Here is a 15378-nt window from a genome sequence, read left to right on the forward strand (position 1 = left end):
CAGTCACCAGTCTGTCCGAGGACAGAGGAGCGCGAGAAAAAACAAAACATAAGAAAAAGGTGTGGACTGTGTGAACTCTCAAATACTCAGTCCTGAGCGTGAAGGTGAACTCCTTGAGTTGGAGTGGTGTTGTGGCGATGAGGAGTTGGCGATCGCGAAAGTTGTCGTGAAAATGGGGGCGAGTCGACGACGAGGTTGTTCCTCAAAGTTGGGCAAGAGCGGCCTCAAGGCTCCACAGCTCATTGTCAGAATCCATGACGGAGTCAAAGAAAAAGAAAAGAATGAAAGACGCTCATCAGTGTCATAGGCGTCGTCCTCTAGCAGCCCGGAAGAAGGGGAGGCGCCAGACCTCAAAGGTACCCCCCGAGGGTTGTAAGAGGGAGAGTTGTGAAAATATGCATATTGGGCGGTGTTCCGGTTTTGAATGATGTGCTGTTTGCTGTTCAGGCATGAAAAACCGGGCCGCGCAGCAAAAAGAGCAAAAAGAACAACTACCGTCGTTGCAACAACGGTTTCTAGTTCAACTCTTCTCCCCAACTGGGAATCGAACCCAGGTCACCTGCGTGACAAGCAGGTATGATCACCACTACACTATTGAGGATACGACTTTGCGTTGTTGTTGTTGTTGTTGTTGTTGTTGTTGTATTTATTCTCTACCTAAAACTATCTAAGCTTGACCTGCGTCGTGGCTCCGTGGATCTCTATGACGTGGGATCAGATCAAGAAAAATGTAGGTTTTTCGAGTCCAGACTTCTCGATTCGGCCGTAAGAAGACTGCTTTTTCGGTCGCCGTATATGGGCCTGTGTAGGCCATCAATCCGTCCTCCAACCCCGGTCACCAGCGGTGCCATAGGGATCTTTGTTCGGGTCGATTACCTGACAGGTGAAGAGCAAAGCGGGAAGGAAAGATAAGAGCAAAAGGAACAAAAGCAGAAATGGAAAGCATTGAGGCAAACACATTTTCAAGCAGTCAAGCAGCAAAGAGCGAGATTGGGTGAAGGTTTGTGCAAGCAATAGATTTCCAGAGGGTGTTGAATGCGAGGGGAGTGGTTCCCTATGGGGAGAACCAAGGGCTGTGTCAGAGGGGGGGGAGGGGGGGGGGGGTTCGTCATCCGACTTTATCTCACCTAGCGGAAGCAGAGGGGAGCGGAGGCGGGCCGGGGTGAACGTCAGGTACTCGGCACTTTTCATTGGGGAGACTTCTGTCGGGAGTGGGATTTTTTTCCTGGTGTCTTTAGAGTTAGTTGGGGCGGTTCACGCCGCTGTTAGTTTGCTTGGATTGTCATGTCGGGCTTGACCGTTTGGCAATCGCGCCGATCAGAGACGTTCTGCCTTTGGAAGAGAGCAGCAACTTCTGCACGAAGGTATGGCTCCATGGTTTTGAGTTTTTCCGGCAGGTCCACTCGTGGGTTTCTTTCTTGTCGCTGCCACATCTGTGGCAGTGATTGCGAGTGTCCGGGTGATTCATCCTTCGGTGGTATGCTGCGAAGTCACCGTGTCCTGATATCGCTGCCAGGATCTTTCCCTGGTGCTTGCGGGGGCCTTCTGGAACGCCCAGCTTGTCTGGGTGGGGGAATTCCATGAGTTTCCTGGTGGCATGGTGTACAACCGTTTTCTGATCCTTGAACCAGGCTTTGTGTGCTTGGTGGAGGTCCTCTCTCAGCCATCTCTTAGCTCTCGCTAGCGACATGGTATATTCAAAGACTTCCACTGCAGCACTTTTAGCAAGGGCATCAGCTTTTTCATTGCCTTCAATTCCCCTGTGACCTGGGACCCAGATGCAGTGTACCTCGAGTGAGGGGTGCTGCGCTCTAAGGTTCTGTGCTGTTTGCCTGGCCCTGTCGACGTCGAATTGAGATGTTCCCACTTTCCTCTGCATGGAGTTCATTCGCGTCGTCGCTGCCTGGTTGTCTGTGCAGATCCAGATGGTCCTGCTGTGCGTGAGGTGCCACTGTTTCAGACTCTCTAGTCCGTGCTTGATCGCTCGGATTTCGGCGTCTGCTACCTCTGTCCATCTCCCGCAGGACCATCCCCCTTCGGTGATGCAGTTTCCCTCGCTCTCTGCCCACCAGCCTGCTCCTGTCCAGCCGTTTTCCAGTTTAGAGCCGTCCGTGTACAGCCAGATGTCTGTTGGCGGACACCTTGCTTTCCAGGCGAGGTGGCTCTCTGCCGCTTCTTCCTTCTGGAGCCCTTCTGTTTTTGCCCCGTCTGGGGGAACTGATGTTGGGGGCGGGTTGACACACAGTGGGCCATACCTGGGGAGGGGCTTCGGGAGGAGTCTCAGTATTTCCTTCTGGTGTTTGCAGTCCTTCAGATCATACAGTGGGTGTGCTGTATCCAGTGAGTGCCACCTGACTGCTTCCCTCTTGACTGATGCGTCCAGTGTGATTTCTGCTGGTGGGCAGTTCGCTGCCATGTGTATAAGGGCCGTGGGAGTAGTGCGGTAGGCCGGGAGGGCGACTAGGAGTGCTCTTCTAAGAGGCTTTCCCAGCTTCTTCGATTTGCCTTTGTTGCCGCGTTGCTCTGGTTTCCACCAAGTTGCTGCCGCGTATGTCATAGTCGCCATGATTCCGGATTTGACTACCTGGACTAATTGTTTCACGGGGGCGCCGTGTCTACAGCCTCTGAGGATCGAGAGGCTGTTTACTGACTTTTCCATTCTTCCCGCTATCTCGTTCACGTGTGCTGTGAATTTGAGTCTCCTGTCGAAGCGGACTCCCAGCCATTTGAGTGAGCCGTTTCTAGGGGTGGCCTTAATCACAGGCGCTCCAGTCAGTTCCAAGTCTGGGTTGTCTTGGGTGCGTTTCCTTGTCATGTGTAACAGCTGCGACTTCTTGTGGTCCAGTTGAAGCCCGTTGTCTGTGCACCACCCAATGGTGTACTCCATGACTACTCTCAGGTCCCTGATGCAGTTCTCCCAGGTTCTGCCTTTTATCAGCCAGAGCCCGTCGTCCATATATCCTCTCAGGTAGTTGCTCCAGCTGTAGTATAACGGCGCCATGAATAGCATGTACAGGATTGGTGAGATTGGCGACCCTTGTGGGAGGCTTCCGCTCGTGTTTCCTGGTGGCTCTGTGGTGTCGTCCAGCGTTATCTGTGAGGTCCTCGATTCCAAAAAGGATTGAACCCATTTGCAAACGTGACCTGGCCATCCTTGCCCTTGGAGTCTCCTGACCATCCTGTTGGGGAGGATGCCGTCGAAGGCTCCCCGTATGTCGAAGGACAAGATTGAGGTTAGTTCTCCTCTTTCCATGTTTTCCCTGATCTCGTTTACCAAGGCGAGCGTTAGATCCGATGCTGCTCTTTGATACGACTTTGCGTTATTTGTGCTGTCTAAACGGGGCTTGAGTACCTTTGTGCTACCGGGAATTTTTTGCACTGCTGGCAAGACCCTGGCGCAAGGCTCCGGGGCATGCGGGAAATACAGGGAAGTGGCGGACGCGGAAGCGATCGCAGCCCTCAGAGCAGTCAGGATCGCAGCAGAAGTTGCTCCACCACAAGCAGAGGGTCTGAATCTGTGCGTGGACAACCTAGGAGTAGCGAAGCGCATCAGCAAGCGAATGAGGAAGCCAGGCACTTCCCAACTCGAGGTCGACGAGATCCGGCGCATCCTTGCAAAGTGGGAAGGCGGAACGGAATGCCTCTCGCTGGACAAGCCGGTCGGCAGGGTACACTGGGTCCCAGGGCACTGCGAAGTCCCAGGGAACGAAGTAGTGGACCAGCTGGCCAAAGCGGGATGCAAGAGTTCGGATCTGCTGGTTCCAGAGAGGACGATGTCTCTGGCGGCGGCGAGACGCTGGAAGAACGATGCATTCAGGGCCGACTTCAAGGACTGGATGATAGACAACTGCCCAAACACCGACCACCTTGGAGGGGCGCTGGGAATCCCAAAGCCATATAAGCTGGACTGGATGAGAGGGCTGAACCGAGGCACCGTCGCGAGAATCTTGGCGGCGCGCTCCAAACACGGCGACTTTGAGGAGTACCATACCAGGTTCAACCACCAGGACGCCGAGACAAAGTGCCAAGTGCCAAACTGCGGCAAACCGAAGGATTTCAGTCACCCATGGGAGTGCATAGGCAACGCCACGAGACTGGCGGGGAGGTTCGTAAAGAAACTCCTCAGAGAGGATAGGTCCTGTAAGTACCTAGCGGAAAAACTAGACCCTAAATGGAGGGCGTGTCGAGTAGACACATGACAGGGGACGGGCTAGCACGGAGGGAGGAGGGGCGTTTAGACGGGGTTTTCATTTTGTTTTCTGTTTTATGTTTTCTGCTTCCTGTTTTTTTTTTTTTTTTCTCCTTTTTGTTTCTGACGACTACAGACGGAAGACGAGTAACAAGCTTGCTTGGGAGCATACGAGCTTCTCTCGTCCAAAACCCGTGGTCAGCCCTGCAGAAGGGTTAATTCTGTCCGGTAACCAATCCGGCGTCGTTTGATCTCAGTGATTCCAGTAGACGTTAAATAAATTCAAATTCAAATTCAAATTTTTTGCACTGCTGACTCAACTCTCCCTCTTACAACCCTCGGGGGGGTACCTTTGAGGTCTGGTGCCTCCCCTTCTTCCGGGCTGCTGGAGGACGACGTCTATGACACTGATAAGCGTCTTTCATTCTTTTCTTCTTCTTTGACTCTGTCATGGATCTTGACAATGAGCTGTGGAGCCTTGAGGCCGCACTTACCCAACTTTGAGGATAACCTCGTCGTCGACTCGCCCCCTTTTTCACGACAACTTTCGCGATCGCCAACTCCTCATCGCCGCAACACCACTCCAACTCAAGGAGTTCACCTTCACGCTCAGGACTGAATTTTGAGAGTTCACACAGTCCGCACCTTTTTCTTTTGTTTTGTTTTCTTTCTTGCGCTCCTCTGTCCTCGGATAGACTGGTGACTGTGGCATGTCACTAGAAAGGGGGCTGTCTCGCGCCTCATCCACACGTGCAAGGCAGCGGCCACCAGAAAAGTGGAAGGATATACCACGAGCCCTCGGATGCTCACACAGTCTGGTTTTTTCTCGTCTTTGGGGGGGTTTTCCCAGGCTGCACTGGACGCTGCCGTCTTGCTCTCGTGATTTTCACGACTTCAGGAAGCGTGGCAGGTTTTTCAGAGGAACGAATGTTTGTGGGGAAGTTGGGGGTTAGCCCCACTACTTCTGGGCTTAGGGTATATCTGGGGATTTCCTTTTTTTTTTTTTTTTTCTTTTTCTCTTTTTGTTTCTGACGACTACAGGTGGAAGACGAGTAACAAGCTTGCTTGGGAGCATACGAGCTTCTCTCGCCCAAAACCTGTGGTCAGCCCTGCAGAGGGTTAATTCTGTCCGGTAATCAATCCGGCGTCGTTTGATCTTAGTGATTCCAGTAGACGTTAAATAAATTCAAATTCAAATTCAAAGTCCCCGGGCCACGCTGGATAGAGAGTCCTCCTGGCTTCATTGCCGGACCCTAAAAAGTCATAGGAGATGCTCGAAATCTAAGCGTTCCTGTGACTGCTGACCGCCCGGGAGGTGCTCCCGTCCGGAACATGCCGTCGTATCGCCGTGGAAAACCAGTAGGTAGACGTTAAATAATATAATAACGATAACAATCATGCTACCGTATATTGGTAGAATAGGGAGGCGGGCTAGACAACCTAGCGCTGGAAAAGTCATCCGGCAGGATATACTGGGCACCAGACAACGAAGCAGTCGACTGGATAGCCAATGCTGGTTATAGGGGCTGGAAGCTTCTGGCTTCGGCTGCCTGGATTCTGGCGGCATGCTCTACAATCAGAGACCTGAAGGGAATATGATGTGTAGCTCAACTACGTGGACGCGGAGGCATGGTGCCCTGGAGCTGTGGGTGTCGGGTTTTCATTCTTTGCGTTGCTCTAGTTGTATTCCTATCTGTATTTCCTTCTGCCTACTTTTTCCTCTCTCCTTTCTCCTTTCTCTTTTCCGGTTTGTTCTACTTCGGTCATGATAGAGCAGCCGCTTGATCTGCGGCTCGGTATCACAAAGGTCATCTTGGACGAGAGGCTACGATGCTCGGGGTATACTCTCGGGGAGCCTGGCGGATGGTATACTTTCTTACGAAAGTTTACTGGGAGTGAGCGGTCTAAATAAACTAGGAATATATATTGAGAATGGGTGGTTTGGGATTGATAATGTGATGAGGAATATATATTTTGTAGAGAATGTTCTACCCATAACTACACTGTCGGCCCGTGTCACAGTTCTTTGAACATGTAACGGTTCGTTTTGCGCAAGGAAGTCAAAGGATGGAGTTCGCTGTTAGTCTCTGCAAGGGGTAGAAGAAAATACATTGGAACGATTCTTGGACACTGCAACGCGGGCACTTTGAAAGTCTGCGATGTATAAGAGCTAGAGCTGAGGGAAAGGTGTAACTATTCCGCATAGTGTGAGGCTCAGACACCGATGTGCCTTTCAAAATAACCAATGAGCCTTGGATGTCTAGAGAAAAGGTCTGCCGTGCTGAAAGGAATCATGTATGTTTCAATAAGGACGATATATATAGGAGAAGCTAGTAGGCCGCAAGGATGAAGAGAAAAGAAAAGCTTGTGAAATCTTCAAGCCAATAGCCAATATCTTGAGTGAAGATAGATGATGGCCAGGGAAGAGTTCGAAAATCCGACCAAGGTGCTACAAGGCCGAACAAAAAGACAAAGCTCTCGCCAGTCAACGAGGAAGACATGCGAATGCACCTCTAATAGAGACATACAAATCGATGTGTGGCTTCAATGACGGAAAAGCGATGGAAGGATGGAGAGAAGAAATAAATCTACATCTCGTCGCGGCGGCTGACCATACCAATACCAATTGCAGCCGCATTGCGCTCGTGACGTGGGTCCAGGGCTTCGACATCCTCGACATCACGGCGGTTAGAAGCTCCCATCCCGGATCCGTAGCGCAGATTGGATTGGCCCTTAAGCCTAGGGCTTCTGGCGCGAGAGGTAGCAATGGCTGAGGCCGAAGTGACGATCAACAAAACAGAAAAGAATTTCATAGTGACAAAGTGGAGGGAGTTCGAAAGAAAGCAAAGGGAAGAGCCTATGATTGGTAGAAGGTAGTGCAAGCAAAGCCCTTAGAATAAGGATTGGGGTAGCGTATGGAGGGGTATAGAGAGTAAAGTGAAGTCGAGAGGGCCAAACCACTGCTCCGAAGGCCAGCCATGATCGGTATTTATACAAAGAAAGGATGGATAGAGTATGAAAGGCGAAGATCCAGCATCTCACGCCAGTTGTACCCAAGACCTCTGTCAACAACCTCCCAAGCATAGCATTGGTGATATGTCATGCAATCCGAGACAACAGTCACCATCCCGAAAGTAAACATGTTGATAGAAGCCCTGTTACTAGGTCTTTCAACCTTGAAATATACCGCTCCAAGCACGGCAGAGCGAGGGGGCCTTGAATTCCAGCCATACCCAATCAACTGCATAGCGGGTCGGGCTGCATTTTCTTTCAATTGGGATCTCGTTGCAAGATAATATCACCGTCGTACATACAGTATTTGTGGCCTTGTCACCCAAATCTGGCCGTATTAGGCTTAGCTTGGAGGCTTGTCACTTTCCTAAAATGGGTGTAAGAGAACTTACTTACTCTAATAGGCAAGTGGCTTTTTCAGTAACCCAAAAAGGGTAACTGCAAGCACACGTAAGTTCTCAGAATGAGGATTCAAGACTGATGAGTCGTCCTCCTGAACTGGCCGCCTAGGATATCCAGCGCAGTCTCACAGCGAGAGGCATGCATACTGCTTGGGCCATCCCCTAGTGCATCTCTATTTCTGATTGCGGGGCATAAAGGAGAAAATTGTGCTATCAGTGATATTTCTTCAGCCAAAGATGTGAAACACTAGTCCTTGAGGGTTCAAAAAGGGTCAAGGCTAGGATATAAAGTGATGTATGACAAATGACTCCCGACTTTCCCATATCAACGTGAAAGAGAGAGATTTGTGATACTGGCTGGAAGTTCTCTTTGTATGCGTCGGGAATGAGGCTGACCTGACCTTGTGATGAGGGACTCGCTAGCTAGAGATGCCCATGTCTACACCTAGACAGGCGCTGGAGGAGCTGAGTATCCTAGACAAGGCTTGTAAAGCCATGTAGCTCTAGACTAACGGCGTGTGTGATTCAGTGCAATGGCCAAGGCGTGCGTATCCGGACTCCAGACACTGTTTCTAGAGATGGGAATCTGACAAGCTCGGCTGATAGACGGCGATGAGCTGAGGTTTCAGTGGGCGAATCTCGCGGCAGGGGATGAAAACAGCAAAGAAAAGTAGGATGCTGTAGAAAAAGCGAAGCAGAAATGGTGAATAGAAGGGGGAGAGTAATGAGAGGGAAAGAAAGGGGGCAGAAGAAGATGAAGGACAGAGGAAGATGAATAGTAGGCGGGCATGGAGGACAAGGCACATGCACATATAAGTGCACATATAGTAGCGATGTAATCCACGCCATCTATCGACGCTTAGCGCGTTGTTTCTTGGTTCTATCAGATAGCTGGCATAGGGAAGACAGGCTGCTGGCCTAGAAAGAAAAGCCTTTCCTTGAGTGGGCAAGTGACCTCCTCTCAGCAAAACTTCATTTCCTTCTACACTCTCGTCAAGCTTGTAGATATAATTAGTGAGGAGCAAATCTATTTATCCCAATACTTTTCTATCTCAACGCCATGGCGTTGGTCATTAATTGCCATGCTAATAAGCCATAAAACTGTAAGCTATCTACAAACATGTCGCTAGGTGTCTTCTTCCCGCCTCTACCTTAACCCTGTCTACTAACCGCCTAAATTCGCGCAATTAGTTTCCCCGTTTTAAGCCATCGCACATAAACAACAAGCATGGCAGATGTCACTGCTAATGAGCCGGCGTAGTACATAGCAGGCCTATAAGCCTTGAGACCGCCGTCTTCACCACCCGAAGCGTCCAGGATGTATCCAGCAATGGGAGCCCCAAACAGATAGCCACCAAGCCAGCCCATAACCATAATCCCCATGGCACTGTTCACTCGCGCGCTTCCAAAGACGTTGCTGACGACGGTTGGCATGGTAGAAAAGAAACCCCCGTTGGCAGCTCCGTTAATAATCACAAAGATGCACATAGGGCCCAAAGTTTTCGATACAGGCCAGATAGCTAGAATGCTAATAGTGGTTAGAACAAGCGATAGGAGCAGCGTGTTCAAAGCCCCGAACCGATCGCAGAATAGACCGCACATGATACGGCCAAAGGCTGACGATAAGTTGAAACCAGCAACAAGCCCGGCGCCAACACCTGATGAAAATCCGAGTGACTTGGTATACAAGGGCAGGAAGAAAGGAGGGACAAAAAGAGGGAAGCATCCGATAGCGCTCGCAATAAATACGGTGGTGAACGAAGAAGACTTGAACAAACGCCTGGAGCGAGAGAAGATAGAGTTAGTAAGCACATATAATTAGATGTATGCGTCATTGAATAGCTATGACTCTGGCGTATTGCTTTAACTTACCAGTCTAGCAGAGCCGGGGGAGTCTTGGCCTTGACCCTTTGCTTGATAAAAAATGAAGCAGGAATTCCTGTGGCTAGAGTTGTCAGGCCTAGCACACGGTAGGCCCATGGGAGGCCAATATGGTTGATGAGCTTGTCCATGCCTACACTGATGGCAGCACCACCAAAGCCACCGCCGGCAAATATCATGCCGTTAGCCAGTCCCCGACGCTTGGAAAAGTACTGGGAAGGCAGTAGTGAAACTACCATAAAGGTCAAACTGATTCCCTGGCCCATCAGAGCACCAGATGTGAAGAATAGAGCCCCGAGATTCTTAGTCACAAAAGAGCTAATGATTCCACTCCCACCCATGCAAAACACACCAGCCAAAGCGCAGATGCGAGTACCAAAGCGGTAAATTAACCTTGCGTTTACAAATCCCGTGATTGATATCATGGCCGCCATTAGGCCACCAATGAAGGACAAAGTAGCTGGGGACGACAGGCCTTCCGACACCAAAGCTTCTTGGATAACACCCCACGAGTATGTGGTTCCAAGAGCCCACCAAAAGTTGACAGCACACGCTGCCACAACAACCCAGCCATAACCACCATCAGGCACTTCTGAATCGGCAAGCCGTGAAGCCTTCAGAAAAGAGTCTTCAGACGGCGAGTCCAAATCAGTGTCAAAGCCAGAAGCCCTCTGGCTCGGGGAGATAGGATCAGTGGCGTCTGCAAGGCCTTTCTTTTCTGGGTCCGTCCAGGCGCCTTTGGTGGAAGCAGGAGTAGGAGTAGGAGTAGAAGCAGCGGCAAGGTCAGAAGCTGGGGGTGGAGATGTGGAAGTTTGCTGCTGATGTATGGGCAGTGAAGTAGGAGGTGCCTTTTCGAGGTCTTCGGAGTCAGTCAGATAAGCAGTGGTTGGTGCGGCAGTGACATCTGTGATAGTGTCACAGGACCCGGGTTTATCAGGAGAACATGATGGTTGCTTCATATTGATACCAGGAATCTAGAGTTTTCCTATGTATAAAAGAGATGCGAGAAAAGAGTTCTTAGTGGTACGTTAGAGGAGTTAGTTCTTGCAAGGAACGGCGATAGGAAGAATAGGAACAAAGAAACCACCAAAGCGCGCTGTTAAACGATCGCCAAGATCATTGGGCAACGGATAGCAGGAATCTAGAGATAGAGCCGGTCGACTTAGAAACGGAGATCAGACGAAGTTAGCCAGGAAAGGGGATTAGACAGTAGCAGAGAAAAGGTCAACAATAGCCAAGATGAAGCAAGACTACGAAATCTATTTTTTTAAAAGAAGAAAGTGGCAGCGGAAAACAGAAGTGGACTAGCCATTGTGGTAAGGTCTTGATCGGGGCTAGTATATATACATATAGTGCGCTGTATGCGTATAAGTTGGATACTAGCTACCCATATCTATGCGTTGTAAGCTAAGCGTGCTAGTGTACCTGCTAGCATAATCTGCACTGCAGAAACATGCTTGGCAACAGCACTCATAATCTCTCTACCTTGGTTTTCTTTGCCTCGCATATCTACATTTTCCCTTGCCTTTCCCCGCCTAATTAGCCGCGAAACCAATATCATGCTTCTTTTTGCTGCACAGGTGTTGTATTTTGACTGAGATTAGTTGGCTGTTACCTATAAAACGCCGAACGCCGAGTCCAAAATGGTCCAAGCCGGGAGCCAAGGCCAAGTTTGTTTTCTCTCTCTTGCCTCCTGTTTATTTGTGAAAAGAGAGCAAGACAAGAAGCAGGATAACAATGGAACAAAGCCTTCTTGCAAGTTCTAGCTCTATTGGAAGTGTCCGTCGGTGTAGTACGGCAACAACAGCAAGCAAGATTAGCCTGAGGATGGATATAGATAAACCCTCGGAGCATTTCTTTCTGGCTAGCTCTTCTGCGTTATATGCACGTCGTTAGAATAATGGGGGTCTCATAGGACGGGATAAGACAGCAGTGAGCAAGTAGAGAGGGCGGGATATAATCAAATACCCACCGAGCCTATCAGCTTACAGTGAAGGCTCATCATGGTGGGCATCCAACAGCACCAAGCTCCCCATGGATGTATCACGCGCTTTGTTGCCGACATGACACGGTCTTATTTCTTAGGACGGGTAGGTCCCTAGTTGAAACACAGAGCAACATTGAGGGTAGGCATCTAACCAAGTATCTTGGCTATAGATAAGTGAAGTGGAGTCAAGGAGTAAGAAGGGGGACACATCACAAGAGCCCACACCTAAAGAAGCACGGAGCCATGGGGAAAAAAAAAAGCACAAAAGGTCACTATCACGACATTTTTTCCCGTGGCCGGCTTAGCGCGAAGAGGCGGGCCTCTTGCTCAGTTTCCGCGGAAAACTAGGATGTAGTCGGTTGCTTGCTTACCTAACCCTACAACCCTAAAGCGGCAGGAGAACTAAGGGCTTGGCGTCCTGCCTGTTTGGGTAAATGAAGGGCTTTGCCACGGGGCGTGCTGGCAAAACAGATATGATGAGAAAGCTTTGTTGTCACAGCGAACATGTGTAGGCCTGTTTAATACTGCAACATTTAGTGACTTGTTTTTGAGGCCGTTCCGCTGTTTTCTGCCTGTCTTGGTGACTTCTAAGGGTTCAGAGAGACAAACCCTGTTCTAAAAATAGTAGACCCTAATGAGGAAGGCGTGGAAGGGAAGATCTGATAAGAACTAATCTGGGATGTGAGGGTCTACAATTTGACAGCAAGGCACAATATTTGTTCATTCATATTAGTTCATGCACGTCAATCAAGACTGCTATTATTGAGAGGAAAACAAAATCATTTCTATTAACAAAATGGCAGGCAAAATGCAGCAAAAAATGCAATAAAACAAGATAAAAGAAAATGCAATGAAAAGACGTCGAACATGAACTCAGGAATTCCCCAAGCGAAACAAAAGAAAATGAAGAAAAGAGAAATATGCTGGCTAAAATCAAACACAGTATCGCGGATACAGAATTGAAGAGAAGACAAAACAAACTCAAAAATCCTTGACTCCTAGTATTGTGCCTTGCTCGGACTTCTCCGGGCCCAGCCTAGCACACTTTGAGCCTGTGTCAACCCATCTGCAAAGACGCTCGACACCGGCCCCCCGAGCAAAACATGGCGAGGAGCATGAGGAGAAGGGCTTTAGTGACCGCCCACGTCGATAATAATGTTGCCCTGAGCATCACGCTTAATAAGCTTGCCGGTAGCATCACGCTCGGGCAGGCTAATGTCAGCATCCTCGATGTTAATCATCTTAGTGCGGTAGACCAGCTTGTGGGCCACAAGCAGGACAATGAAGATCATGACACTGACGTAGGCCGTGAAGAAACCCTCAGTGCTCCATTCAATAAAGCTCTGGAAGCCGTTAGTGAGAGTGATAAGCACGGTGAAAAAAGCGCCAAAGATGGACAACCACGGCTGGAGAGGGGCCTTGTAGGGCAGAGTGTCACGGTCGATGTTGCGCTGCTTCAGGATCTGCAGGAAGCGCAGATGACTGAAGGAAATGCATGCCCAAGTAATCAGACCGGCGATAGCCACAATGTTGAGCAGCCAGTTGAAAACACTGCTACCGGAGGCTGTCAGGTTCATGTAGGCAAGAAGACCGACACCGGAAGTGCACAGAACACCGGCCATGGGCACACCAGACTTGTTGCTGCGTCTCAGGAAGCTGGGGGCATGGCCTTGCTCAGCAAGACCGACGAGAATGCGAGAACCCGAGTACACGTTCGAGTTAGCGGCTGACAGGACGGCGGTCAGAAGCACAGCGTTGAGAATGTCAGGCAGCACAGGAATGCCAGCCAGGTTGGCAGCAATGACGAGAGGAGAGGCCGAGGCATCGGTGGCATCGGAGTTGAGGCTAGGGTTGTTGGAGGGAACGACCAGACCCACCATGAAGATGGTAGAGACAAAGAGAGTGAACACACCCCAGAAGGTCCACTTGACAGCACGGGGAACAGCCTTGCCAGGGTCAGCAGTCTCACCAGCACCGATACCGACAAGCTCAGCACCCTGGTACGAGAAGGAGGCAGTAACCATGACAGCCCAGAAGCCAATGAAACGTCCGGTGGCGCCCTCGGCCTGGACCTCAACGAACGGGCCGGGGTCCTTCCAGTACTTGAAGCCTAGGTATTCCTGCTTGCCGACACCGCAGTTGACACAGATGGCAAAGATGACCCAGCCGACAATCGTGACAACCTTGATCATCGAAAAGTACATCTCGACATCTCCGTAGATCTTGACGGGCAGGAAGTTAAGGGCAGTGAAGATGACTAGGAAGACGGTAATGAAGATGGCAATGTTGAGTGAGTCGTTCCAGTACTGGATGATGATACCGGCTGCTGTCAATTCAAGAGCGAACGTCACAGACCACGAAAACCAGTACATCCAGCCCATGGCAAAGCCCAGAGAAGGATCAACAAAGCGGGAGGCATAGACGGCAAAAGAACCAGTGACAGGAATGTAGGCAGCCATTTCGCCCAGAGCAGTCATGACAGAGTACACAACGAGACCGACAAAAGCAAAGGCAATCAAGCAGCCGATGGGGCCGCCAGTAGCCAGTGCATTTCCAGTGCCCAGGAAGAGACCGGTACCAATTGTACCACCAATGGCAATGAACTGCAAGTGACGGGAGCCCAGGTCACGCTTCATCTCACCCGAAGTTTCGGCGGTGGCCAGGGCAGAGCCCGTGACAGGGGAGGCAGGAGTAGCATCAACATCGGCAAAGGACTTGGAAGTGCTGTCAGTAGCAGACTTGTTGTCGTACATAGCTGTGGTATTAGGGCTGCTGCCGGCGGCAGCAGACTTTTCGTCGAACATGGTGGGTGAGAGCGAGTGGGGAGAGAGAGAGAGAAGGAAGAGGAGGAGAGGGGGTGGAGGGGTGTGACGTGACTAAGAAAAAATAAAGGACAAGGAGGGACAAAGAAAAAAAAGAAAAAGAAGAAAAGGACGAAACCACGAAAGAAGAGGAAGAAGGCGAGGATATAAAAGAAGGACAAAGTAAAGTCAAAAGAAGGACGGCGGAAAAGATAGGATGGTAAATGAAAGGATAGGAAATAAAAATGAATGGGAATGAAGGAGAAAAAAAGGAACGAGGGGAGAAAAAGAGGAAGGGCAAGATAAAAAGTATGCTCCTCAGCTGTAAGTAGGTACGTATACGTAAGTAGGTATGGGTCTATACTATGTGTGTACTACCAGGCAAGGTTGGAAGCTGATTAGATGCCAACAGACAACGTTGCTTGGCAGAGAAGAATTAAATGAATGGAAAAATAAAGATTAAAGAAGAAAGAGAGACAATTAGCCTAGCATCCATGAGCTTGGTGGGCGTGAGAAGAAGGCGGGAATAACTATGAGGACAGCGGGCCGGCGCCGACTTATATGCGAGCTGGTCCTTTTCTGGCTAGCACATTCTCTCTTGCCCCCTCGAGAGGGTCCCTGCAAGTCGATATCAGGAGGAGAGGGAAAGGCCATTGTTGCTTTTCTTACCTCTTTGCTTTGCTGGTGGCTCTCGCCATTGTTGCGAGATGGCCAAGCCAAGCAAGCGAGCAAGCAAAGTAATAAGCAGCGTCCAACAAAGCATCAACAAAGGCAAGGTTTTGTGAGTAGGCGACCTATATTGAGAACTCAGAGTAGAGGGGTGCGTTTGTAGCGAGCAAGCCCGTTCCTACAATGAGTCCGTGGTCTGGCTTGCAGGTGGCTTGCCTGTATGCATGTTGCAATCATGGTCGTTCAGATGCCCGTTTAGAAGCGCGAGGCGGCTGACAATCTGTGTGTTTGGGTAGGGGGGGGGTTTGTTGCACCCTGTACAGCTTCAGTAGATGCTAGTAGTATTTATAGCGCAGGTACAGGGCTAGGGGGGGAGTGAGCCAAGCATTATTTTTAGTGCAAGGTTGTGCAAAGTTAGGTCTGTCTTGTAAGTGAAAG

At 50.0% G+C, this 15378-nt stretch overlaps 5 protein-coding genes across 5 annotated transcripts; all 5 read right to left on the reverse strand.

Annotated features, from left to right (window-relative positions):
- Positions 1 to 1282: 1282 nt before the first annotated feature.
- On the reverse strand, positions 1283 to 3253 carry HOO65_070587 (RNA-directed DNA polymerase from mobile element jockey; the record flags this gene model as incomplete). Its single annotated transcript, XM_071001375.1, has 1 exon — positions 1283 to 3253. The coding sequence occupies one exon, from the start codon at positions 3251 to 3253 to the stop codon at positions 1283 to 1285; it is 1971 nt and encodes a 656-aa protein (XP_070857305.1).
- A 277-nt stretch (positions 3254 to 3530) lies between these two features.
- Positions 3531 to 3989, reverse strand: HOO65_070588 (putative double-stranded RNA/RNA-DNA hybrid binding protein; the record flags this gene model as incomplete). The annotated part of the gene is made up of 1 exon (XM_071001376.1): positions 3531 to 3989. One exon carries the CDS (start codon positions 3987 to 3989, stop codon positions 3531 to 3533), a length of 459 nt encoding a protein of 152 aa, XP_070857306.1.
- Positions 3990 to 6777: 2788 nt separating this feature from the next.
- HOO65_070589 (uncharacterized protein) lies at positions 6778 to 7002 on the reverse strand (the record flags this gene model as incomplete). Its single annotated transcript, XM_071001377.1, has 1 exon — positions 6778 to 7002. The coding sequence occupies one exon, from the start codon at positions 7000 to 7002 to the stop codon at positions 6778 to 6780; it is 225 nt and encodes a 74-aa protein (XP_070857307.1).
- Positions 7003 to 8775: 1773 nt separating this feature from the next.
- On the reverse strand, positions 8776 to 10442 carry HOO65_070590 (Monocarboxylate permease; the record flags this gene model as incomplete). Its single annotated transcript, XM_071004999.1, has 2 exons — positions 8776 to 9382; positions 9475 to 10442. 2 exons carry the CDS (start codon positions 10440 to 10442, stop codon positions 8776 to 8778), a joined length of 1575 nt encoding a protein of 524 aa, XP_070857308.1.
- Positions 10443 to 12600: 2158 nt separating this feature from the next.
- On the reverse strand, positions 12601 to 14274 carry HOO65_070591 (amino acid permease; the record flags this gene model as incomplete). The annotated part of the gene is made up of 1 exon (XM_071001378.1): positions 12601 to 14274. The coding sequence occupies one exon, from the start codon at positions 14272 to 14274 to the stop codon at positions 12601 to 12603; it is 1674 nt and encodes a 557-aa protein (XP_070857309.1).
- Between the last annotated feature and the right edge of the window lie 1104 nt (positions 14275 to 15378).

This window comes from Ceratocystis lukuohia (assembly GCF_044167205.1).
Source record: "Ceratocystis lukuohia strain C4212 chromosome Unknown Supercontig7_pilon, whole genome shotgun sequence".
Lineage (NCBI taxonomy): Eukaryota > Fungi > Ascomycota > Sordariomycetes > Microascales > Ceratocystidaceae > Ceratocystis > Ceratocystis lukuohia.